Genomic DNA, 26,052 nt, shown 5'->3' with positions numbered 1-26,052 from the left:
AGGGAGGGGAAGGAAAAGAATAGGATTTTTAGATTGAATGAAAGGTAGTATGTCTTATTGTGCACTGAAGAGGGAAGCGCAAGATGTAAGAGGATGCTCCCGGAATTCTTCGTAAGCACTCCAAGAATACTTTCATAATACCATTTTTGCGCCAAATAAAGCTTGATTAAAAACGGAAAAATTTAAATGCTGATTGGGGAAAACTTTGAAAAGTTACGAAAAAATTCTGTTAAACAACAGTAAAAATTTTATTGTTGAAAAATGTTAAGAGAATTTCTAAAATTGTGAACGGAAGACCACCATCACTATTCCGGTGGTTCAAGTACTGCTCCTGCTTCAGTAGAGCTGGTTGTCTTGTGTCCCGACACTGAATTAACTCCAGTCTCATTCCAACAGAATCCAATCAGGGGCAACAAATGATAAGCCCATGACTCCACATCCGCGACCGCTTTTCCCTTGACCGAGTCTGGCTTCCTGTAAACACGAAAAATTCATTCATTCACTCATTAGAAATTCATTCGGGAAATAAGGATTCCGAGTATTGGTCAAAAGTTTTCGATCACCATTTCACGAAACTAGATCTTTCTTTCAAGGGGCACACACATCGTAAAAACTAAATGGACCAAAACATATATATTTTTTCTCTCCATCATTACATACAAAGTGGTTTATATTAAAAAAATAAATTTAAACTTCAATTTTTTGCCATTTGAGATGGGAGGGCATTGAAATGAAAATTTGATTAGATACTGGTAGCATTTAGTGAAAATTTGTGTGACTTGAAGGTATAAGAACTAACACCAAGCACGTACAGTGGGTCAAATAAGAACCATGGGATGTCATCAAAACCTCACGCGCCCATCACCAAGATAACTTAATGTATTCCTAAAATAAAACACTTGGAACTGGGTTTCCGTGTGAAACAATGGGAAAACGCTGCTGTATTGCAAAATAAGTTTTCTATGCAGAAAAATATCAGTGAATAACATGCTAACAATGATGACAGGGTGCATTTTCAATATGAGAATTAGAAATAAATTCTTCAAATAAAAAGCTTGTATCTATCCTGGGACGTATTTGAAGGAGTTAAAGAGCATAACCACAGGGATACCATTGATTGTGAAAATGAAATAGTTTTTGAGGCAATATATTACCCCTGCGAATGTATAACTGCAGTGATTGTTTGAACTATTAGTTACGTAATCCTATATGAGAAGGTTATTCGTAGACAGCTCTACATAGACTATACCATTTTTCCGAACTGAAGGCGGCTGGGTGGAAAATAGAAACTAGCCAATGAGAAGCGCTGCCCCTTCCACCTCTCCGTTTCCCTCCATCCCATTCCCTTTTCCTCTCCGCTCTTCTCCATCCGACCGACCGGTGTTGCCATCCTTGGGAATAACGGTACTTTCGGGGGCGGCAGAACGAGCGATGTGCAATCTCCAAAGATTCGGCTTGGCAACACTGGTAGCTGGAGAGCTATGTTCACTGCTCGGAGTTCGGAGAGAGACTGTGGGATCTTATACACTTTCTCATCTGTCGCTTTTCTGTGATTGGCTAGAAGAGTGGTTGGGTTTCGAGCACGCTCAAGGTGAACCGCCGTGAGTTCAGAAAAGTGGTACAGAACACAGCAAACTTTGATTGGGATCCGAGACCCGGTTTTTTGAACAATACCCTCGTTAATTTTGATTTATTTTTTCACGTAAAGTTACAATAATTTATCACTCTCATTGGCACATAATCTTATTTCCACCAATAATCACATCAAAGTATATATTCCATGAAAAATCAGGACTTTTTCCCTTTCCTCCTGTGTTACTGATCAATTAATTTTGTAAGCTTTTCATAGTGTCACTGTGATACAGCGTGAATAATAGCGTGGTCCTTAAAATGAATGGATGAATGTTGGAACTTAAATTTTAATGGTTTGTCGGGGAATTTATTCGCCGCTAGTTACAAATAATTTCTTACAAATTATGAAAGGTGGTGATTGTTGTCGGAGTAGCAAACGTAAGAGAATAAGAAACGTACTGATTAAGACATAGATATTTATATTTTTAACATTTTTAATCAACTTAAACTGTAGATGCTTACGAGCAGTGGAGGTCCTGTAAATCAATGACCGCTGGCCCTACAAGCATGTTTCCATAGAGCCTCTCCAACGCCGACATTGGCCTCATTTCCTTGGAGACGTAACGCAGGAGCTTGAAGACCTCGCAGTCGCAAACGAAAGGGTTGTGTCCCAGGAGTAATTTGACACGGGAAAATTTGCTGTCAATGTCGCATCCGGGGAGTACAACTCCAGTCTGGAAAGAGGGAAAGGAAAAATTTGATACTATGTCCACTCCAGACCTGAAAGTCTATTTTCCATATTGAGTTTGCCTTCGCACCATTTTCCTACGGAAATCGAGTTAAAAAATATTAGCCGTTAAACACCCAGCATGTATTTTTGTCACACAACCACCTACCGACATGGGACTGTTAATTCTGGACAAATAATTCATTTTTATAAAATGTGCGCAAAAAAGTTTCGTTGTGGAGCATATTATAATCTGAACTAAAAACAAAGAAACATAAAGAGGACTATATTTTTGTTTAATCTCTCATAATTGATAATAACGTTTATTTTAGGCTTATATTAAGATTCGCATACCCCAATTACTGCACTGTATAAAAATTTCGTTTTCATTATTTTAAAATTTATTACGCACCTTGGACCGTGACAACCTTTATCCAAGAGAAATGGGAACCATTATCATAGAGAAATGGGAAGGGCTCAAAGCGTAGGGGGCTTTAGGAATGCTTGTTTAGTTCTCCGCGGAATTCTACTTTAATCTTGAGAATTCTATGATGATATTAATGAAACATGTTCCCCATAGGAGCATACATGTCCCCCTAGGTAGATAAGCCACAATTTTTCAGGTAGAAATTTTTGCTATCCTAACCTGTGTTCACGCTATTAAGGAGACCGGTCTCTGTAAGAGACCGATCCATACATGCACCGACAGTCAGGCTGCTCTAAAAGCCCTGAACTCAACTTGGTGCAGGCCCAAGCTATTGGCTAAATGCTACAAGGCTCTCAATATCTTGGGAAGCCGTTGAAAAATAGAACTTTACCTGGCTACCGGGACATTCAGGTATTACCGGCAACGAAAAGGCAGATTAACTGGCTAGGGCCGGCACGGAACAGAACCCTATTGGCCCAAGACCAATGGTGCCATTTGGCCCCTCAAAGGGGATGGCTGCAACCAGACGGTGGTGATCTACCAAAAACTCTGGCGAGAATCACCCATATCTGGCGAGAAACAACAGGGTTACGTCAGGCTAGATCCCTTATAGGAGAGCTCTCTCCTTGAATCGACAGAAGACTTCTCCTCATGAACAAAAGTCAATGCGAACGGTAGTAGGCCTGCTTACGGGACACTATCATGTAATGAGGCACATGCACCTGCTGGGGGGTAACAGACTGAGATAGGTGTAGGTGGTGTGAGACGGGAGAGGAAACAACTACCCATCTAATATTTGAGGGCCCTGCAATCATGAGTACTCGATATAGACACCTGGGATCACCTTTTATACAGACCAAGGAGGCAAGAGATCTTCCCATTGCGGACTTCTTGTCCTTCGCTAAGGACATAGGCCTCTATGGGTTATCAGTTATCGGTGGTTAGCACAATGGACCTACAGGTCTAAGTGTTTTAGCAGCTGATCCCCCACCGCATCATCAATCAATCAATTCAACATGTTATATTACCTTATCGTCTGGGAGTTGCAGAGAAGAGATAGAATTGTGCCTCAAGTCGATCGTCAGATTATTTGAGCCTGGGAGCCTGGGAGGTTCAATGGGGAGGTAATCAAAGTCCTTCGGGGCCACACGGAGGTCCATGTAGTCCCGGACCCTGGTGAAAAGCAGATCTTCGTGCCACAGTCGTTTTATTTTGTTGTGGCTTAGGTCGACGAAACGAAGCTCTGGCAGATTGTGGTGAAAATTCTTTGGTATGTAGGCGATGTCATTATGGGAAAGTATGATGACCTGCAAATAAATTAGAAAGACATGATCACGAATATTGCGAGAGTGGATCCTCAAGTCGGCCTATTAATGTCTTGTAACCCATTTCGCAAAGGAAACGGTTTACAAAAGTCGTCATTGGCGTCGATGACAGTCAACTTTATCCACATTTTACGAGAAAAATAGGGTATAATTAGGAATGATAACCCATTAATCCTCAGCGTTGCGTTAACGAAACATTATTGAATCCTAATTCTCAGAACAAGTTTCTATTTCAGAATAATTTTTTCTTCGATTTACACACTATTTTTAAGTATCTCTAGCTCTAATTTTTCACATCCACCAACATTTTAACACTAGAACCGCTGAACTTTCCAACCCCACCAAAACCGCGGCATGGGACTTTTTTGTCCCATTGACAAAATACGTTGATCCTGTCATGTTTAAGGCCCTTATAGCCGAGGCAACCAGACGCGCAACCGGTGGCGCGTCCGGTGGCGCGTCTGGTTGCCTCGGCTAATAGGGGCCTGAGCAACCCAAGGTGGAAGGCGCGGTTGCGGGGCTCAGGCGACTGGAAAGTCTGGTGGCGCGTCTGGTTGCCTCGGCTAATAGGACTCATTTGATTCTATGCCCCGCGACTGAGCATTTCCACCGGACGCGCCACCGGTTGCGCGTCTGGTTGCCTCGGCTAATAGGGGCCTAAGTATAATTGACGGTTTTTTTGTGGTTTTGGCGAACAAAACACGTGATTAGGTAATGTTTAAAACGTTTCATTAAGAATGACTAGGAATGCAGTAAACTTATTTTGACAGCAAAAGTGTTGTTTGTCAAGAGGGGCGCATCGACGGGCAGAGGTGACGCGGCCGGCGTTGCGTGAGCAGGCGGCCGGCGCAGTGCACAGATTATTCCCTTCTGCGCTTCTAACTGGTAGAGTATCTGTGCATCGATTCCCTTTGTAACAAACTGTTATTATGCTAAATACATAATAAGTGTACAAAAAAACTGACATTGTATATTTTCCCAATATGGGACAAAAAAGTCCCATCGCGCGGTTCTAGGTAAAACGTCGTTTTTACGCTAATTAATGATTGTACAATATTTTCAATATGACCACTCTAAAGAACGTAAAAAATTGAGTAAAAGTCAGTAAATTTCAAAGGGATTAAACTACTAGTACATGAATGGTAAATATTTGAAAAGGGCGATGGGACAAAAAAGTCCCGTCCGCGGTTCTAGTGTTAATTCACACGATTGTATTCTATTGAGTGATGGCGTTAGGCATAAAAACCGCTGGGCACATACGAGACACTCTAGGAAAAATGACATACCCCAGCATATCCGTGAAGGCATAATGTGTCATTTCCTCCAAAGGAATACTGATTAACTCCCGGCGAAGATGTCGAGTGTACAAATCAAGATAAAAAATAAAAGACGTAACCTTATTTTAAAAAATGACTTTTTTGTATTTATTAACCGGAGTTTCCCCAGCGTTGCGTATACGCAGCATTTTGAAAATCATATAATTTGATTAGAATATTTTTTTTCCAGGAATTCATCTTAATTAGGCCAAAATAAATCGGAAATTGCGAAACAACCGAAGTTAGAAGTCCTGAATATAGTCTGGGGAATAATAATGGGTTAATCGCATTCGACACAGGTTATGATGTGATCTTTCAAATTCATAACTTTTTATTGCTATAATTAACCCTTAAACAGCGGAGTTTTTTTTGTAGTTTTATTTTGTTTTTCCGTTAAAAACTGCTTAATTACTTCCCAAGGATTCAGATAAAAACTTTTGCCAGAGGGAGTATGCCCATATGGGCACGATAGTCGTTCCGGTCATCGCTCTGCATTCTTTTGAAGAATCGCTCGAACCATTATAATTCTCATTTTTATTGCGTGATACGCCATATATTTTTGCATTTCACCTATAATACTTCTTCTATTTGGTAATTTGAAGTAATTTAAAATCATTATACTATATGTTTTCGGTTTAAACATTTTTTTGGCTGTCCAAAGAACTTAACAGTATAAAACTCAGATTTGAAAACAGTTATTGAATGAAAAAAACATGTTATAAATGGGTTTATTAACAAAATTAGACCTATATTGCTGGTAGAGTCTTTGAATACTATATATTGGGTTTTCAATTGCGGAGTATGATAGTCAGAATTTCATAGAAGGCAAAGTCCTGGGCACTTAGCACATTCTGAGCGCGCGCGGAAAGAATATTCTTCATAAGAACATCGGCGTCTATGAGACGGGACAAAATGGCTATCTCTGCCAGCATATCATATGTCATCAGACTTTCTATGATTCGTTGCACTTGATAGGGAATATTAAATGCGACCACCAGGTCTGGGAAAAGTACAGCTTCGTTACAAAAACACCTATGCAATCTCTCGCCTAAAGGCTTACTTCGGATGTTTGAACCAGAATTTTCCGTACAGATCCAGGAATTTACAATGACAGCATCAAGGAGATAGCTTTATGTGGACCGTCACTATTTTTTCCTCTCATAACATTCCTGTACCTGTTGATATTTTGATCCGTGAGATCAGTTCCACCCATCTAAATATTATAGCTAGAGACCACTGCTGCCTGCCTAACCTGTACCATTTTTTAGGTAACACGTGGGAATCTTGACCTTTGTGAGTCGGTGTACACATTTGCAAGGTGGCTTGACAGTCACTACAGAATAGTCACTCTATCCAACAACAACAATATTTCCTTTTCTCCCGTGCAAAAGCATGGGAGCAGGGGGCTGCTTAGATAGCTCAATTTTTCCATCAATGGAACAGTTCTGAAAAAAACAGTTCTGTTTCTCAGCTGACTTATAAGAGGAAAGCTACTAAACAAATTTCAAAAGAAATGGAAAAGATTTATCGCTTGCTCTAATAAATTGTCCAACATGATAAGCAAATACGAAGAGCATTTACCTACGAATTTATGGTAGCTATTTTTTTATTCAGCACTCAGTCCCTGTTATATGCTGAAGTCCACCAAGTAATCTTGAGGAGTATTGAAGCACTATATTATAAAGCCGAAACTTATAGGTTCACCCCGTATGAACTGTTTGCAGCTATGATTGCCAAAATATTTTATCAGGGATTCACCGTGTTTTAGCTCGAGGGTTGGCACATAGTTTTCTAAACAAACGTACTTTATCATATTTATGAATGACCTAAGTGTGAACATTTTTCCACTGTTATCGTAGTGATTATTATCTGCACAGTAAAATCCCTCATATTTTGCAACCTTGTGAATGTCACTGTACACCAAATTGTTTCGGACATCATCGCCACTCTCCCAAAAATTCTCTTCCTGCAGACAGCAACAACCACTCAGAATAGAATTTAATAGAACAGAGAAAAATAAATTTCTTAAGTCATGAAATGAAATGAAAAAATTAATAGTATAAAATGTATTTTTTGTACTAAACATTAATGGAAATATTACAAAAAAATGCGTAAAAAATATTGAAGTCATTAAATCGAGTGACATAAGAAAAAATGAAAGATTGACTAAAACTTAGCGTTTTATATCGAAATTATTTGATAACAGACCCAATAACGACGTTTGTAGCGAAGGACACCCGCCAAAAAAAGACACCCCCGCTTACCGGCTACCGTGCCCATATGAGATCACCCAAAAATAAATTCAAATTCCTTGTCTCAGACGAAAGATATCGCAATGCTGGCAAAAGAAACCGAAGTTGACAACATTCATTATGAGGATAAAATTAAATACTTAGCGGAGTATAAAAAATAAAAAGGAAAAAATCGCATTTACTGGGGACACTTCGCCATTTTTTCTCTTTTGCCTCCTCGAACAGAGTGAGTAAGAATATTTATCCAGCCACAGTCAACTGCTGTTATGAATACTGGCCGTAAGCACACGAACCGAATAAAGTGATACATTGTTATCATTGTTGGCGAAAACAGCATGCTCTATGATGTTTGGGTCGGAATTTATACGAAATTATTTAGACCACTGCAGCTGTGCCCATATGGGCGCGCTAGCCGTTCAAGGGTTAACAGCATATAAATGAAAAATATTGGAGAAAAGCGTATTACATGGCACTTATCACCATGCAGCGGACTTTTTTAAAACTGATTAAAAATGCGACGGAATTGGCAACAGAAATCTCCATCTATGGAATGGATGTCGTAATCATCCACCTATCCTGTTCCTTGCGTTCTTGTACTTGGGCAAGACATTTGACATTGTGGATTGAAACACAATACTCAGAATCCTGAGGAAAATTGGAATATCATTCAATGATAAGAAAATCATCCACAGTTTATGTGAAAGCGATGTAGCAGTGATGAAACCAAGTCCAAGCTGTGAAGAAGCAATCATTAGAAAGGGGTTAGACAAGACTATAATAGGCTAGGCAATACTTGGCTTTGTCACCAGCAATTTTTTAACGTTTACATCGGGGAAAAAATATTTAAGTCAAAGAAAAGACATAGGGAGTGAATATCCATGGAAAAAAATGGGTATGCTTACATTTTCCAAATACATAGCCGCCATATTAGACACAAAGAAGGATTTGAAAAATATTCTGGTTAACATGAGTAGGGTAATGGGTACATATCACCTAGGAATAAACTCAAACTAAACTAAGATAATAGCATGAAGCAGAATAGAAGATGTCAAGACTAATATTACGATAGGGGAGCCAAAACTGGTAGAGGTGGAAGAATATTGTTATTTGGGAAGCACATTCAGTAGCGTCCGGAGAAGCAAGGAAGAAACTATCAGCAGGAGAGCCAAAGTGAAGAGAGCATTTCAAGATAAAAGAGACCTACTCACAGCGGGAAAGTTAAAAATGGAGGAAAAAAAACAATTTATCAGAACCAACATTTGAAATATGTTCCTATACAAACTTCTCTGTTGTAATTCTTCTGATGCCTAGTTATCTCTTTAGCTTCTCAGATAAACCTTAGGATAGAAGCGGCTTAATCACATAGGACTACAGTGTGGCCTGGTTCCACCAAAATTGCTCCAAAGCGGCACTGCTTCATTTCCGTGGCACGTTCATGCTCCCATATCCTGCTTTTGATACCAAGGAAGCCGAGACTGATGTGGAGAAACCTTGGATCAAACTTCATAAGTTTTAATAACAGATGTTCAATACGTTCTCAATGAGAGACAGTAACAATATCGCTCAAGACACAAAGTTCTCCGAAACATTCGACACTCATGATGGTAAAAATAGCACATAGGAAAAGCTATAGCCAAGCGGGCAAGCATGTACTCCGTCCACTACTGATCTGGTTGTTTACCTGTCAGAGGTTGCTAGGAAGTGGTTATAGTTAACACAGACTTTAACGATACCCCACAGAATTATGTCACAGGGTATAAAATCCGACGATCAATCGAACGGTTCAATACAGAGTTTCATAAATATATATTTATGCAATTGGCAACTTGAGTGAGGCACTATTTATAGTTTGGGCAAAAAAATACTTTAAAAAAAGTGTAAACGCTGAAGATTAAGGGAGATTAACGGAAAAAAGGCAATATAGAAACATAGGAGCCAAGAATGTGCGAAATGCACATTCTTGGCTTCTCGCTAAAGAAAGTGTAGAACAAATACTGTTATAAAATATTGATGTGAACGAATTTTAAATACTACATTAGTTGTTCTTTCATGTACGCACTAAAGCATTGTTAGTATAGATTATCAACGTAACACAAAATGAGCTACACTAAACATCATAACAGAAGAAATACCAAGCCATTGTAATATTTTCTGAGAATTTCACGCACTATGATCACTGGCGATAGTGAGCAACTTAGGCTGCAAATGTGGGATCAGGTAATTTGGAGGAAACGATTGTTCATCAGACAACCACAGGTATAGTAAAAGCAGATGGAACTCCGTACATACCGTATATATATTCTATATACCGTAATCCCCAGTGTTCAAGCTATCCCTTTGAGGCATTACCTGAGTCAATAACCCAAGAAATATTTTTCTTGGAATCCCAAGGCATTCATCGTCACTCATAGTTCTCAAAAAATTCTTTAGACATTCCCTGCGCCCTCATTTGGAGCCTCATTATCTTCAGCGGCCAGTGAGCATGAATTTCCCAGGAAATACTGCGATACTGTGATCCTTCATACCTCTGCATTCTTTGTGCTCACTCGCCAACCCCCGCTGTGCACGGAGACCCATTGGTGCCGGGATATCCCGTCCCAGCCTAACTATGCTTTTTTCCCTCCCACTACCTTCCCTTTGATCCTAGGCAACAACACCACATAAATACGAATTTACGATGTATTTGCTAACCCTTACATACCCACTTGTTTTAGCATACTTGTCAACTGTGGTAAACAGATCGTTCTTACCATAGGATGCCAGTATATCTTGGAATTCCAGACGCCTACAGAAATCTGGGCAATTTTTTGGACAAATCCATAGCAACCTTTTTATGCATCTTTTATGTTTAGGTCACAGTAAATATCCACTATAGCGCAAGAAAACGCTGATTGAATCTTTCTCGATACGCGAAGTTAGAAGTATCAAACAGTCACAACTCGGGGAAAACTCACCACCAGCCAAACATCCTAGTAAAGACCCTTTATCACTTATGTAGATGTATATTTAGGACTAAAATACCGTACAATTGCCAGAAACTAAAGTTTCACCATAAAAAGGTAACAAATTCTTGATAAGCTTTTCATTTTTCAATCCAAAAAGAAACGCTCTACACGACTACCGCCGCGGGTGCCGTTTCACTGGATTACCGGGTTTCTCTTAATGTTGCGTGAACGCAACAATTGCTTTATTCTTAAATAATTTGAAAACCACTCAGTCAAATTCACCCAAATTGTTACAATGGCCTAGAATACAAATGCATCATTGTATTTGCAGGGAGATATAATCATCGAGTGCCTCAGATTTAATATAATGTGTAAACTTAGAACATAACCTAAAACGACTTACATGTAAATGAAAAGGCCATTGTAAAACAAAAGTTAAAATATTTCTTCCGTAGAAAAATTCATAAAATTTTAGAAAGCATTGAACTACCTATGTTAAAAATATTAACTACTTATCGATAACAAATACGGAGAAAAAAACCGCAAAGTCTGCGTTGCGTTCACGCAACATTGAAAAGAAATGGTTTAAATTAAGTACTTCATTATCGACGGTTTGCAACTAAAAATGCTTCCTTAAAAATTATTAATTATTATTATTTTTTTAAAAATCACCATGAATAGTTTTTTACGACTTTTTGATTCACTTCCACCGGCATTACGTTTATTGGTTTTTCCAATTTGTTGAGGTGAGGTCTTACAGACCGCTTATAAAAATCAGCTGCAAATTTTCAGTGATAAATAACTAGAACGTTAAATTTCAAGAGTGATTTGTCCTTATTATATAAAAAATTATGACACTCACAAGGATTGTAGAAATTTGGGAATAGCAATTTTGAAAATATTCATAATTTTAGAATCGCAGCGGTATCTCAGATGGCACGTCACCGTTTAAGGGATTGGCCTTGAAAAAGTCAAGAATACGTTTTAAAAATCAGAATATAATTCCAGTCATCGCTCCAATGTTGCATTTATTCACGTGTAAGGCATAAATACTGTATTCATTGTATGTACGAGTTTCACGTCCCACTTATCACTTTTTTGTAATGTATATAATCCAAAGATTCTCACCTCCAATGTTGAGGGCCAGTGTATTGGCGACAAGCATCCCCACACAAGAGTTGTGGATTCCACATACTCCATGCATCCCTCCAGGTCGATCCGGTTATGGGATAGGTCCAGGTGCTTCAAATTTTTAAATTCGAAGAACAAATTCTCATCTAAGTCACCCGTATTTAAACGGTTATGTGACAAGTCAACGATCTCTAATGAGAACTCAGTTTTCGGAATAATTTCTTCTGCTTCCGATTCAAACGCAAATTCTGTGATGTAATTTCTGCTGAGATTGAGGTGTTTTAAGGTTTTCAGGACGGGAGTTATGCTTGGATAAACCGTTAGTCGGTTTGATGATAGGTCGATAATTGTCAAATTGATCAAATTAATGCTAAAGAGAACTTTAATTTCGTTAAATTTCAATGGATTTTCAATGGTATGAATAAGGTTGTGGGACAGATTAACCTCCAACAGACGTGGTGTTTGCGTAAACATATCCGGTTTAATCAAAGTCAGACAATTGTTTGATAGGTTTAGGTGTGTTAACCCCGGAATCGACAATTCTGGTACATCCTCCAAACGATTTCCGCTCATGTCGAGAAAAAACTCTTCACATATACGGTTACATGCTTCTTTGAATGGTTGAAATATCTTTTCTGGCAAATGGCGGAACCTGTAAAGAAATGTTAAAATTATTTATTAATATATATTTTCACTTATATTGAAATGTCTTTGTAACGAAATCCTACGGACCGCCGAAATGCGTTCGTAAAACTGAAGTTCCGTTGTACGGCAAGTTTCGTTATACGGGACGGAAAATAACTGTGTTATATTGAATATTTCGTTACACTGGCGTTTGTTATAAAAATGTTTCACTGTATTAGGTTATTCTAATAGTTGGGAATGTGCGAGTAACACATTTTGATCTAGAGTTGAGTATCGAGTCGAGTTCATATCTACTCTCGTGTATCGATTCGAGTATGGTAATTTCTACACCTGATAAAGCATACTCGAAATTACTTCCTACTTTTAGCAATCCCCTGGTTCCTTTGGCATTACGAAACTTAAACCTGATTTAATAAATGACAATAAGTAACGTTTATGGTAATTATTTCAAAATCGGGAAAACTCCCTAAGAACGTTAAAGTTATTTTTTTCTTCAAGAAAATGTTAAATTTTCATTTCAATTAAGTCGGTGTTTGAATATAGAAAGAAATGAAGGGTAAAAAAGCATGGCATAAGGAAATATTAGCGATGCAGCTGTTCACTGAAAATACTCTGCCAAAGGGTTGGTAAGACGGCAGACCTAAAACGACAGACGGTAGGATGAAATCCCAGGACAAGGCATAAGAGTGACGATTCGAATTTAAAAACGATATTATTACCTGAATTTCATGACTTTTTTTCTTTTTGGATATTATTAAACTTACTGGCCTCGTAAGATTTGTAACCGATAGAACTCGACTCGACTCAACCCGGAAAACTACGTGAACTACGAGATAACTAACCTGTTGTTGTTGATATGCACGTAGCAAAATGGAGTTGGACAACTGAAGAAATCCAAGTCTAGAGTCTCAATGAGGTTGAAGGAGAGGTCCAGTATTTCTAGTCCGGTGTTGTTTTTCAACAGTGTCGCCGGAATGTGAGTGAGGAGATTATTCGAAGCCCGGAGTATATATAGTTTTTTGTTCCGGGAAAATATGTTTTCAGGTAAATACGTAATTCTGTTGCTGGAAATATCCAAGATTTTAAGGTGGTTCATTCCGTAGAAGGCTTCATCCGGAAGGGACGATAAGGAGTTATTGTCCAGATGAAGATACTTGGCCAAAGACCAGCCGATCCATGCATTAGTTAAGTTTTCAGACCGCTCAGCAATTGAAGATAAGTTTGGAAAGTCAGAACTCACTACTTTGTAGTGGTTGGGTGTTATGGTAACCGATGGGAGTCCGAATGTTAAGAGTTTGTTACCGCTAAGTTTAAAAAAATACATGGATGGGAGACTGTTTAAACATTCTTCAGGAATGAAAGTGATCAGATTATATTCTACATTCAGAGTTCCAAGTTTCTTTAGCTTGCACAAACTAGTCGGTAATGTTTTGAGTGAGTTTCTTCCTAAACTGAGATGAATCAAATTCTTTGTTTTGAGAAAAATATCGTCGTCAATGGTTGCTATCTCGTTTTCACCGAGATAGAGTTCTTCTAGATTCCGCATATTGCTCAGAAAACTACTTTCAAATGATCTGATCTTGTTTCGGCTAAGATCCAACCTCTTTATCGTTTTTATGCCCGTGAAAAATCTTTTTGGTAAATCTCGCACTTCCGTGTCTGTGATTTGAAGGAACTCTAATTCTTTTGATATCATTGAGAAAAGGTCCTCGTCAATAATCGACAATTTTGGACAGATGATTTTGAGTATCTTCAGTTCTTCCAAGGCATTCCAACGATGCATGGGAAAGTGGAATATTTTTGACTCCTCGCACTTTATTGTGAAAACATCCAGTGTAAGATTTCTCCAGCCACCAATACTACCTGTACTCCAATCTCCAAGTAGGACTGAATGATTACTAGACGGTGCTGAGCAATTAGACACAAGAAGTTCTGCCCTATACATATAGGTTAGGAGAACTTGGAGGATATGAGAAGTTGGAGACATAGGATATGAGAAGTTGGAGAAGTTGTACATGAGAAGTTCTGCCCAATCCATATCGGTTGGAGATGAGAAGTTGGTGGATAAAAAATTGGAGAGATAATAATAAGGGTCCACCTCCGTTTGCGCCTTGCATTCCATATTAAAGTGTACCGTAGACGTGAGTACCGATCGGCTTAATATAACCTTTTCTTCGCAGAATTTGGAATAGATTGTATCATTCTCCCTTTTGAAACAGAGACATTTGGGATCAGCTTTACAGTGGAAGCCCGCCATCACTCCATCTTTGCTGCTATCAGTCGCCAATTTTTCAGAATGGCAACCAATGATGGATATCACGATTATGGCGATGTAAATGCACCCTTTTCCCATGGTTACCATAAGACTTCTGAGCATTGGAGCTGCAGACATTCTTTGAACCTGAAATTAGATGAATATTGATAAAAAATTAAATTATAACTATAATAAGCATACAAGAATGCTATGCAACCTGTTACATAGCTGATATTACTGTACAACTATCGCATAAAATCGAAAAGAAAATTGCCGTAAAATAAATAAGTACCAAGAATTAGCAATAGAGAAAAAATTGATTGTGAAACAGGTTTGTATCGCTCCAATTGTCACCTCAGATATCAGTGTCATACCAAAGCACATGCATATAGCACTGGAGGAAGAGTTTTCGGATTTCAAGCCTGGTCCAAGGGTTTTTCTGCACCGACGTTTTGAAGGCTAAGTCTGCCATCGTCTTCAGTGTGAATGGATTAGCCAAGATGTGTCCGTCTTACATACCTTTGCATTGGGACGGACACTTCTTGGCTAATCCATTCACCCTGAAGACGATGGCAGACTTAGCCTTCGAAACGTCGGTGCAGAATACCCCTTGGACTCGGCTGAAAACCCGAAAAATCTTCCTCCAGTCCATTCTCCGGGAAAACCTTAGATCCTTCATTATACATGTAGCAGTTTCAAAATACTCAGCCTTCATCCTAATACATACATCAAATTGCAAAAGTCTGTAATAATTTCAACCTGTCATATCACGAGAAAATTTCTCAACGCAATTCAGTAGCGAAGAGTTATCTTGGTGGTAACCCTTGCTCTTTACACTAAAAAACTTAGTAAAAACTACAGAAACTGTAAAGGAAAAAATAGTTATAATAATAAAGACAATAATCGTAATAATAATATAGAAATATAACAACCATAGAGTAGGGAACCACATTTTAATGGAAGAACAAAAGAGGTGTCACAGGGGAAACGAAGGGAGCAAAGAACTTTAAATAATGGATTCAATGATTCTTACACAAAAAAAGGATAGAAGAGGAACTTACACAATTGCTACATAGATTACAAAGCGCTTTTGACTTTGTTCCCCATTCCTGGGTTATAGAAGTACTTAAAATGTACATAATTCACCCAGATAATATCAAACACCTCCATACCGTGATGAAAAAATGGAGCACTATCGTGCACATAAAAACTTACGAGGGTCCATTGCAGACAAATAATATCAAAATGAAACGGGGAATATTTCAAGGTGACTGTTTGAGTGCGTTATGGTTCTGCCTTGCGCTAAACCCTTTGTCAAACCTGCTGAATAATACTCAATATGGAGTCAAAATAAAAGGGAATGAGCCAAGATGCCATGCTCTGTCACATATTATCTATTTGGACGATCTCAAGCGGTATGCATGATCTAATAATAATATAAATCAATCAGTCAATTTAACTGAAACATTTTCTAAGGATAAAAAAATGAAATTTTAAATAGATTTTTTGAAATAAATCTGAATAGTCCGAGGTTAAGTACACAGGAATGATATTCCACTACAAAATGGGCAAACGACAGAGGCCATGAATAATGGAGATACCGACAAATACCTAGGATTCCAACAAGCAAGACGACTAGACCACTCTACGATAAAGCAAAAACTTTCGACTGAATTCCAAATTAGAACCATGAAACTTGTTCGCACGAAATTAAACTGCAAAAACCTCACTAATTCAATTAATACCTTTGCCATCTCTCTCCTGACAAACTCCATTGATATAATCAAATGGTCACAAACAGATCTAGACGACCTACAAAGAAAAATTCGTTCCCAAATGACAGAGAAAAATATGCTCCATAAAAAACTCGAATATAGGGAGGAGCACGTTGCCCAGAAAATTTGGTAGAAGGGGTATCGTAGACATCAAGAATCAGCACAATTCACAACATTCTCAGTCACGGAAATATTTTTTCAGCGAGAAATCTTACTCGGATCTCCTGAGAACTATCTGTGACGCAGACAATAAATACACACCGTTAAACCTATCTGACGAGAGTACGCAACTTATTGATCCCACTGTTACTATAGACAGTAAAATGTGAATATGGAAAGCTAAATCCCTTCACGGGAGACACCCTCATGCACTGGAGGTCCCTGGAATTGATAAAAATGCATCGCACGCATGCCTCAGGCATGGTCAACACTTCCCAGAAGCAGAAGGATATATGATAACAATACAAGACGAGGTGGTCAAAACAAAAAATATGAAAAATGAAAGATGCAGAAAATGTGATAATGCCTCTGATACGATACAGCACATCACAAGTGGATGCACGTAACTTATCCCAAAAAGACTATCTTCACCGTCACAATCAAATATGGATGATCATCCACCAGAAATTAGCTCTGAAGCATAAACTCGTAGAAAATGGAGTTCGTTATTATAGAACACTCCTAAAACCATCCTTGAAAAGGATCACTGTAAGATTTATTGTGACCGTTCAATTATTACCAATAAAACAGTCTTTAGCAATAGACCTGATCTAGTAGTGCAAGAAAAAACTCAAAATTAAAAGTACTTCATTGACATTTGCCGCACCTAATTCGCATACTATCACTACAGCCTACACCAGCAAAATGGAAAGGTATGAAAAATTTAAAAATAAAATAAGAGACTGCGGAAATAATATAATGTACCATGGGGGGAAAAAGTATCCCAACAGAGTTTGTGCCGCCACCATCGCTTCGCAGGAGAATGGATTCCCATTCTAACAGTATATAATCCTTGGAATGAGACGAGGGAAACTCAGATACGGTCTTATTTCAGCCCCCAAGGTCATGACGGTGAATTTGCCTGCCTCGCACCGAGGCTCGAACGTATTTCGTTATCCTCTCCAGAATCCTGGCGCATTCGATATCCTTAGGAATAGAGCCATCGCCTTACCCGCTATCTCCCTCTAACCCTCCTTTCCGTTCCTTCTTTGCACCTACTCCGGTATGCGTAATAAAATTCACTGAAAGCCCATCTCCTCTTCCTCATTTTCTGGTCTCTGAAAATTTACGGAATAAATATTCACTAGACGTAATCTGCAAGGCAGCAGTGGCAAGGAGCGATTTTTAGCATCAGGAATTTCTCTAAATACACTGGTCAACAAAAAACTTTTTTCTATCCTAGAGATGATGCTGGATGATTCTTGAGGTGCTCTTCGTCCTGATAGCAAATCTGGGCTCAGATATTTTTTATCACGTCTACTTACATTAGGAAAACCGAACTAAATAAGGGTTCAAGGATATTAAAGCAAATAAATCGTGATTTTAAAAATGTGAAAAATAGGTACTTTCATAGGATTTTTTCGTATATTTAGCATCTGGTAAGTCCCTATTCAGTGTCAATCAGTAATATGCTAACATGTAGCTGAAATTTCCTTGGTTGAATTTTTAGAAATGTAAAATAACTTGGTCGAAACGCTCACTGTGTTCATCTCTAACAGCGCTGTGGTTTGTTCAGATACATTTATTTATATATGCGTCTCACGCGCTTTTCTCCGTTGACCTCACTTGCTGTTGAATTTCTGAACCCTTCAATCCTTAATCTGTGGCCCAATACAAATTCCTTATTCGATCTTTGCCTCACTGAATTGAATGACCTTTTGTTACAAATAAGTAAAACCAGCACCATATATGTCCATGGCTTCAACAAAATAAAAAAGTCTTTATTTAATATGCATGGGTGGAAAAGAATATTTTTTGTTCGACGAAAGGCTGAAAAAGGACATTTTGGAACCAGGGACGAGTTCTTTACGTTCTGGACAAATGTTTTTCAAATAATATTTTTTTTGTCTCTGATATCCCATTCACAGAAGAAGCAACAACATTTCGTGTAGCCAAGCTGTAATGATAGTAGCATTGCAATTACTTTAAGTGGCCACAAATTTTCCATTTATATTTTTAGTAGTGATTTTATTCTAAAAGTAACTGCATATTCTCGTACGATTCTTTCATTGCAGTTTCGTGAGTTAACAGTATTGATGGGAGATCATTGCCGTTATGTAAGATATCAGCCTTTAAAATTACCTAGGAGGAATAAATGAACAAACGCTAACCATCCTTGTTTAATTCAAAATTAAGAGTATCCATAACAGAGGAAACATCATAGCAAAAAGCAAATGGTTTATCGGAAAAAAGAAACCAAGTCAAATTCGTCATGGTGAGAGCGGGACATCAAAAGTTTTGAATTTGGATCCAACAATTTTCAACCCTTAAATCATGATTGTAAGATTTTTCCCTGCTTTTTGGATAAAATTTAAATCACGCACTTGATCTTATAAACCCTCTTGCGTCATAAACTGAGGGCCAGCAGATTTACTCGGTCGAAAATTTGAGCCCTTCGAGTTTCCGAATCCTTCCGAATTATCATGTTCTTGATTACTTTCTGAATCTTTGCTAAGATTAACATACTCCATTGGTTTCGGCACTTGTAAATTTTCGGAGTGAGGGAGCGGTAATATCGCTTATTCAAAGTTGTCCGGATATTTTACAGTGCGTTTAGACTTCAAAGTGATTCCTTTCATTTCTTCAACAATAATAACAGTCTGAAAAATGATCTGCCAAATCATGGGGACGGTAAATTCCTTATGAAGTTTTCCCTAGTCCAACCAGTAAGAAGGTCTACACTGTGCCAAATAACACATGGAGATACCATCCTTTATCTTGGACACTCAACAGGCCACCAAAATAAAGCTTATAACCCTGTCTGAAAAAGGGAGTAATTTTCCACCTTAGAGCCTTGAAAGTAATTTCACCGTAAACATAACAAAATCATCAGGGTGGTTCACGCACTGGGCCTCATTAAAGCTAAGCCACTTCTCAGCTATTACCTTGTAATAAGCTGTAATTTTCTTCGAGCAACAAAAGTCTCTATCTTCTACTATCTTCAGAGAAAGCAAACGTCTTCTCGCTCCTTCAGCTGGTCATATGCTGATGTGAAGTGGCTGCTGAGGCAGCATTGCTTTGAACAAAACGATAAGATAGCACAATTTTAAACATATTTTGACAGGATAGGAAGGCATGACATCGTAGGACAATATGTTTTCGGCAGGAAAGTTTTATTTTCACTTTCTCATGCTATCATGATACATAAATGAATTGAATTACTACTTTCGTAAGAGTAAAAACATACATTAAGCTGTCCTAATGAAACTAGATGTGGTAGAAAGAATCTAATCACAGACTCGGAATAAGCGCAAAAAAATACGACCAAGATCGCTTTACAAGGTCTCTACAACGAAATCTATGTTGACCAGTGATACCTAAACAATTATCACTTTAAAAAGATTTCGCGCGTCAATTGCGATTGAAAATTTCCTCAATGATGTGCACATGATTGCTACAAATTTAATTGATGAAACACAATTTTTCGAGTCAAATTTCATAAATTGGAAAACAAAATTAATATTTTACAATTTCCTAGCCAGTGGCAAAAAAACTTTATTTTCTACAATTTGATACCTCACCTTGTTTTTCATTTATTTGAAAATCAGTTTTGTAAAATTAAAACAATGCATGAAAATTTGGTAACAAATTACTTTTGACAATATATAAAAGTAAAATAAAATATCCTAATTAATGTGGACAAAAAAATGAAGGACGAAAAATATACTCCAATGAATTCACACTTCACTTGGTACGATATCTCACCTTTCATTAAATTCGAAACCTTAGCAGCAGTTTGATGAATTTTAAGTTAGCATCAACATCTTCTGTTGTACAATTAGGTCCTAATCGGTCACTTCTCAGGTGGTCTTCTCCGAATTTACAACGCCTCATTACCCTTCCTGTTGCGTTTCTCCGAGTAATATACGGTACTTCAATTTTTATTTATCCCTCGCTATTTTTCCGCTACTGTTAAACCTGCCTCCAACAATCTGACTACTTTTCCCTCCTTTGCCTGCTGACAAAGGTATCCTAAATCAAGATAGGAAGATATCCTTCTCGATCGAAAAAAAACGCGTTCTAGCAATGTGCACGACAGTCGTTCCGGAAAAGCTTAAACGTTTTCAAATCAACTGCATTCAAATACGTGGGCAATTATTCTCGTTGAATGTCTTGTTTAGCTTAAGAGAAAGCTTTCAATAGCCCATAGTGATTTTTGTCGTTTCGTTGAGACAGGCGAAGGAAAATTCAGAGGAGCGTTCCCAATGTGCGCACGTGATGCCGTCGAATGCGTCTCTATTCTACGGAGTTCATCGCCAGTCATGCTTTGGGTTGTGGGAGACTCAGTAGGTGGTCGCGTATTTGGACGACGAAGATAAGAAACGGTTTTTCTTGTTTGAATTTCCCTCACTGACCAAAGGATAGCAAACCAAAGGAAAGGAAACCCACTAACCCGCGGTGCGACAGTGGCGGCACAAACTTTGTCGGTATACTTTTTTCCCACATAGTACACATAATACCAATCATTATCTCTGCCACAGGAGTAGTGTCTCATTCAATCCATCAAGGTCTTCGAACTATTGGACTGCCGAGAAACTTGTTCATTACAATACAAAAAGCAGTAATTTTCAATACTTGTCGGACTGTCAGGAAAATTTTTCAACGCAAAGTAAAAAGACGAGAGTACTAGGTGATACCCGTACCTCGCCTAAAACCAGCAAAAATGCTGTGAAAATATATTTTAAATAATAATAATACTAATAATAATAATGATAATAATAATAATAAATTTTTATTTAATTATTATAATTTATTCAAAAAATCAAGAATACAATGTGCATTAAAAGGTTTAATATGATGTGCTTGATGAGACTGTTGTGGCGAAGTGGGTCTCCTAATTCTAAAATAGCTAAAAATTATCGACTGCACATTTTTCAAAATGCAACCTTTAAGGTTGCATGTGTAACCTTTAATATATGTTTTTCCTGATGACCTAATTATGATAAAAGATGACATGCATTACTATGATTTATATGCATAACTGTAAGCACTACTCTTAAATTTGTATGGAACCCACTGACAAGTCCAAGGGGCTTAGTGGGACCTAGTTTGATGTAATTATATTTAACATTTTAATGTACATTGTACACATGTAGTTTTGAACAAATTATTAAATTTAAAAAAACAAAAAAATCAATCTAGGTCCCACTAAGCAACTTGGACTTGTCAGTGGGTTCCATACACCTTTCCGAGTAGTGCTTACAAATCTATATATATATAAAAGAAAGTCGAAAATCGTGTTAGTTAGAACACTTATAACTCGAGAACGGCTGCGCCGATTTCAATGAAATTTGGTTCTTTGGATTCATCTCAGGCGGGGTTAACATATAGGCCATTAAAAAAGGATAATTTCTAAAAAAAATTCATCTCTTTCCTATGGACATGCTTTTAGGAGTTACAGTAACACAACAATTGATAAGTCGGTCAAAACTACAAATTAAATAATTTGTTTGGTTTTTACCACTTTAATAACTGAATTTAGTAACAATATAACATTTTAATTACTAAATATATTCAAAATATTAATTAAATTGAAATTACATTTAAAAAATTTAATTCGAGCTAATTGTAAGCCCAGCCGTGGCCCAGCTCGAGTTGACACTTCACTACCGTGTTTGTAAACAAATCTCCAAGCAATTGTTGACAAACGTTAATGTCCGTATTCCTGCCGAGGAAACGAGTAGTTTTAACTCATTTCCTTGGAATGATTGCAAATTAGTTTCAGCGAAAGGTGAGCTCATCAAAAAAGAGTTCCAGAATATGATTGATCACCAAAAGAATCAAAGATGGTTGATTTAGCGAGCAAGAACGAAGATGTGGATGACTAAAACGAGGTAAATTCAAATAGTTCTTACTCTGGTAAATTCAAATAGTTCTTACTATTCGAATCTTTTAAATGTGTAACAAACGAAGACGAAATCACCAACTATCTATCTGAATATTTTAAGTACTTGGACGTACCTGGCTTACCAAGGCACGATTTACAGAAAAATGTAGTTTCTGTGCTCATGATCTTTCGAAGCCTAAACCAACCATAACTATCCAACGGAACGTGTTTGGTGATTAAAAAAATTGGTAATGAATGTGATTTACGCAACTTAAAGGAAAATTCAAAGGCGAGGAAGTCCTCATTCCGTAGATTCTATGATCTCAACTCATATGCCCTTTTGAGCTTAAACGTATTCAATTTCCAATTCGTGTTGCATTCGTGATAACGATTAAAAAATGGTCATGTCAGTCTTTCAGTTTTTGTGTTGTTTGTGCTCATGTGCTAATGAAAACCCATGATTTTCCCATGGTCAATTTAGCGTGCTATGTTCACGAGTCGATAAACCATCCTCTGTATTTCTTCCTTCGCTTCAAGTGCGTAGCTAGGATAGGGGGTTTTGGGCGCAGCTAATACTACGGGTCTGTAGGGCATAGAAAACTCGCTAAGGTAAGCGGGAAGTGTGGGGGCACTTCCCCCAGACATTTTTTAAGATAAATGGTTCAAAATAGTGGGTTTTGCGGCTGTGTGAATAGTTAAATATGTTTTGTTTGTTAGTCGTCCGTCCCCCTAATATTAATAACATAATCTTTCATAAAAAAATTCTCTAAGCTCTTGGGGGGGTTAATCCCCCAAAACCTCCCCTCGCTGCGTCACTGCTTTGCTTCACTATATTTATTTAACTTCATCCGCTTCATCTTGCGCCTGATAACAAAACAAAAACTGTTGTTTATCAGAAGGTGCTTGAGGCAAGACATTAAACCCGAATGTGTAGGGCTCACCGTGGTGCGTTTACGCATGCAGTACGTTTACGCAGTGCATTTTTCCAAACAGAGATACTAAAACTGGCGCGCCTTAAGTCATTTAATGCGAATGCTGCTTTATAGGGGCTTTTCTTGCACGATTTTGAGCATCAGTCAAGCGTCGGTCTGGGGTTGTGTCAACCTGCCCCCTGAATGGGCCAAGTGTATGCAACAGACTTGGACCTAAAAACATTTTTTTACAGCTGAATGCGTATAATTTTTATTTCATGAACTGCTTTATTAGACCACAATGCCCAAAATTTCTTAAACTAAAACGTAAGAAAATTTGTTGAAAAAAATCCGCGTAAACCTGCTCCGATCCACCCTATGTAGATTCAATAAAGAAAATTTCTTTCTGACAAGCAATTTTGGTACTCATTTACGTAGCTTTATTGAATTTGTATCCTTATTTTATTATAATAAATCAAATATGATTAAAAACGATACAGCCGCTCTTGATTTATAAATGGTGTAAGTAAACTGTAAGTTAATTGATTGTTAGGTGGTACGAAGTTCGCCGGGTCAGCTAGTATACATATAAATCATGGCAATGCATGCCATCTGTTATGATAATTAGGTTATCAGGAAACAGCAATATTAAAGGTATACAGTCATATGATATACATACAATCATATGTTTTTTAAACTTAACCTGGATCCACCCAATGTGACAAAAATGTAACATCCTGTATTGCTCCACTGTAATGGCTCTGAATGACACTGATTGGCACCGAAATGAATCGCAATCAATGCCTTTTCTTTTCTTTGATGAAGGAAACTACCCTTTTATTTCTCCCGGGGAATTTGAAGCATGGATTACTCCCGTTCAGAATACCGTATTGCAACATGGTTGGAATACATGATAATATTACGCCTTTTCCCGTTATAAATGCGAATGGCACGGTGTACTTCCATGCAGATTAGCGGCCGTAGAGTTTATCAAGGGGAAAAGAGCGAGTTATGAGGAAAGAGGAAGTTCAAATCTTATCTCATTGAAGAGAGGAGGAAGATGATGGTGGGCAGTATGCGATTTCAAACGACTTGAAAACTGCGAAAACAAGAGACTGCAATTATACTTTAAGGTTGCAATCCCCCTCTCATCAAAATGGTAGGTATGAAATACAGAAAATTCTGTTTAATGGGTCCACCGGTTACTTGGGGCAGCAGCTTAATTGGGACAGATCTTGAACGACAGTACCCAATAGAGGAATATCCCAGAGTCTTCTCCGCTTAACTCGGACAGCATGCCGCTTTATTGGGCCATGATTTGGCGACATAGACTCCATACTCGCGTCTAAATTAAAATTTTTTGTTTTCAGAATACTATTTTTTATATTTTCCTCTTTTGATTTAGTCTTTATTTTTCACAAATGTTCCAATTTTTGCCCTATTTTGAAATCTCTTGTTTTTATATTATCCGCAAAAGGAAACATAATGAAATACACTTTTGTATGTTCCACAAGAGTTTTTAATACCGACCCAGGTTTCGGCAGTACACACTGTCATTATCAAGGTAATGATATCAAGGTACCTTGATAATGACAGTGTGTACTGCCGAGCCTGGGTCGGTATTAAAATCTCTTGTGGAACATACAAAAGTGTATTTCATTATGTTTCCTGCGAACAAGTTCCACCAAATATCGCCATCCAACCTGAAGCTGATCCGCAAGAGGATAGGAATTTTCTTTAGTAGAACTTAGTAAATAATATTCATTCAGCGTCGCCCGGGGCTGTGAAAAATATTCTTAACTAAATTGTTATAATCTTAAAAATTATAATAAATTAACTATACTCGCTGATTTATCAGTCAAATTAAAAGTTTAATAAACTTATGTTGCATTATAAACATTCTTTAGTCTTCTTTCTATCATTTCAACCTCTGCTAATGCCTATGTACAGGATAGTTCGCCTAATTGGGGCAGCCGCTTAATTGGGGCATATTGCTCAAGTCCGCATATGTCCCAATTAACCGGAATCTTCTGCATCTGGTAGTAACATATTAGTGTACCGCCTGCAATGGGACAGACACTTTGCAAATGTGAGTGCTCTCTAGAAAACTATAGTCTCTCTAATTATACGGGAGGTCCCATTTTAAGTTCCCACCCCGAATATCTCGAAATCTGAGCAAAAAAATGCTCCAGACAAAAGTTTTAGAGTTTTTAAGGGGACAACCACGATGGTGACCTTGAACTCGATTTTTAATGTCAAAGGAAGGGTACCTTGAATTTATTAATTTGCCTTTCCTTGGATTTGACTTTTCGATATCGATTGTTTCATTTAATTCTTAGGTGCACGCTAAGCGGGGATTTTGCCGCATTTTTCAAAAATTCGAAATAGCGCGTTTACTGTGAATGGATCACTTGTGGCATACTTTGTTATTCTATCTCTGTACTTTTCCCTCCACGAAGAACATATGTTTACGTCAATGTGACGACCAACTAATGCGTTAGAATCGTACAAAGTTAGAACGACGTAACTTTGGGCGATTTGCCGCTAGATGGCGTAAACACGATACTAAGGAACCACTGATAATCTGTCGTTACCGTGGAAACTTGGAAGCATAATCCTTTTTGCAATACTATGCCAATATGTTTTCTCGTATTTATTATATTTTTGGAAGCATTTGCATTATCATTTCATTACTATTATTATTTGTATAATTTATGTCAACCTCA

General features: G+C 37.8%; 1 protein-coding gene across 1 annotated transcript in view; it reads right to left on the bottom strand.

The window, feature by feature from the left end:
• Positions 1 to 229: 229 nt before the first annotated feature.
• Positions 230 to 26,052, bottom strand: part of LOC124172671 (protein artichoke-like) — a 34,206-nt gene continuing 8,383 nt past the window's right edge. Inside the window, exons 2-6 of the mRNA XM_046552126.1 lie at positions 13,183 to 14,741; positions 11,693 to 12,347; positions 3,755 to 4,033; positions 2,095 to 2,306; positions 230 to 474 (exon numbers count right to left, since the gene is read on the bottom strand). Coding sequence (XP_046408082.1) covers positions 306 to 474; positions 2,095 to 2,306; positions 3,755 to 4,033; positions 11,693 to 12,347; positions 13,183 to 14,741 — 2,874 coding nt within the window. The 3' untranslated portion in view covers positions 230 to 305. The remainder of the gene's footprint in view (positions 475 to 2,094; positions 2,307 to 3,754; positions 4,034 to 11,692; positions 12,348 to 13,182; positions 14,742 to 26,052) is intronic.

The sequence above is a fragment of the Ischnura elegans genome (assembly GCF_921293095.1).
Source record: "Ischnura elegans chromosome 13 unlocalized genomic scaffold, ioIscEleg1.1 SUPER_13_unloc_2, whole genome shotgun sequence".
NCBI lineage: Eukaryota > Metazoa > Arthropoda > Insecta > Odonata > Coenagrionidae > Ischnura > Ischnura elegans.
This window is presented reverse-complemented; position numbering and strand designations above follow the sequence as displayed.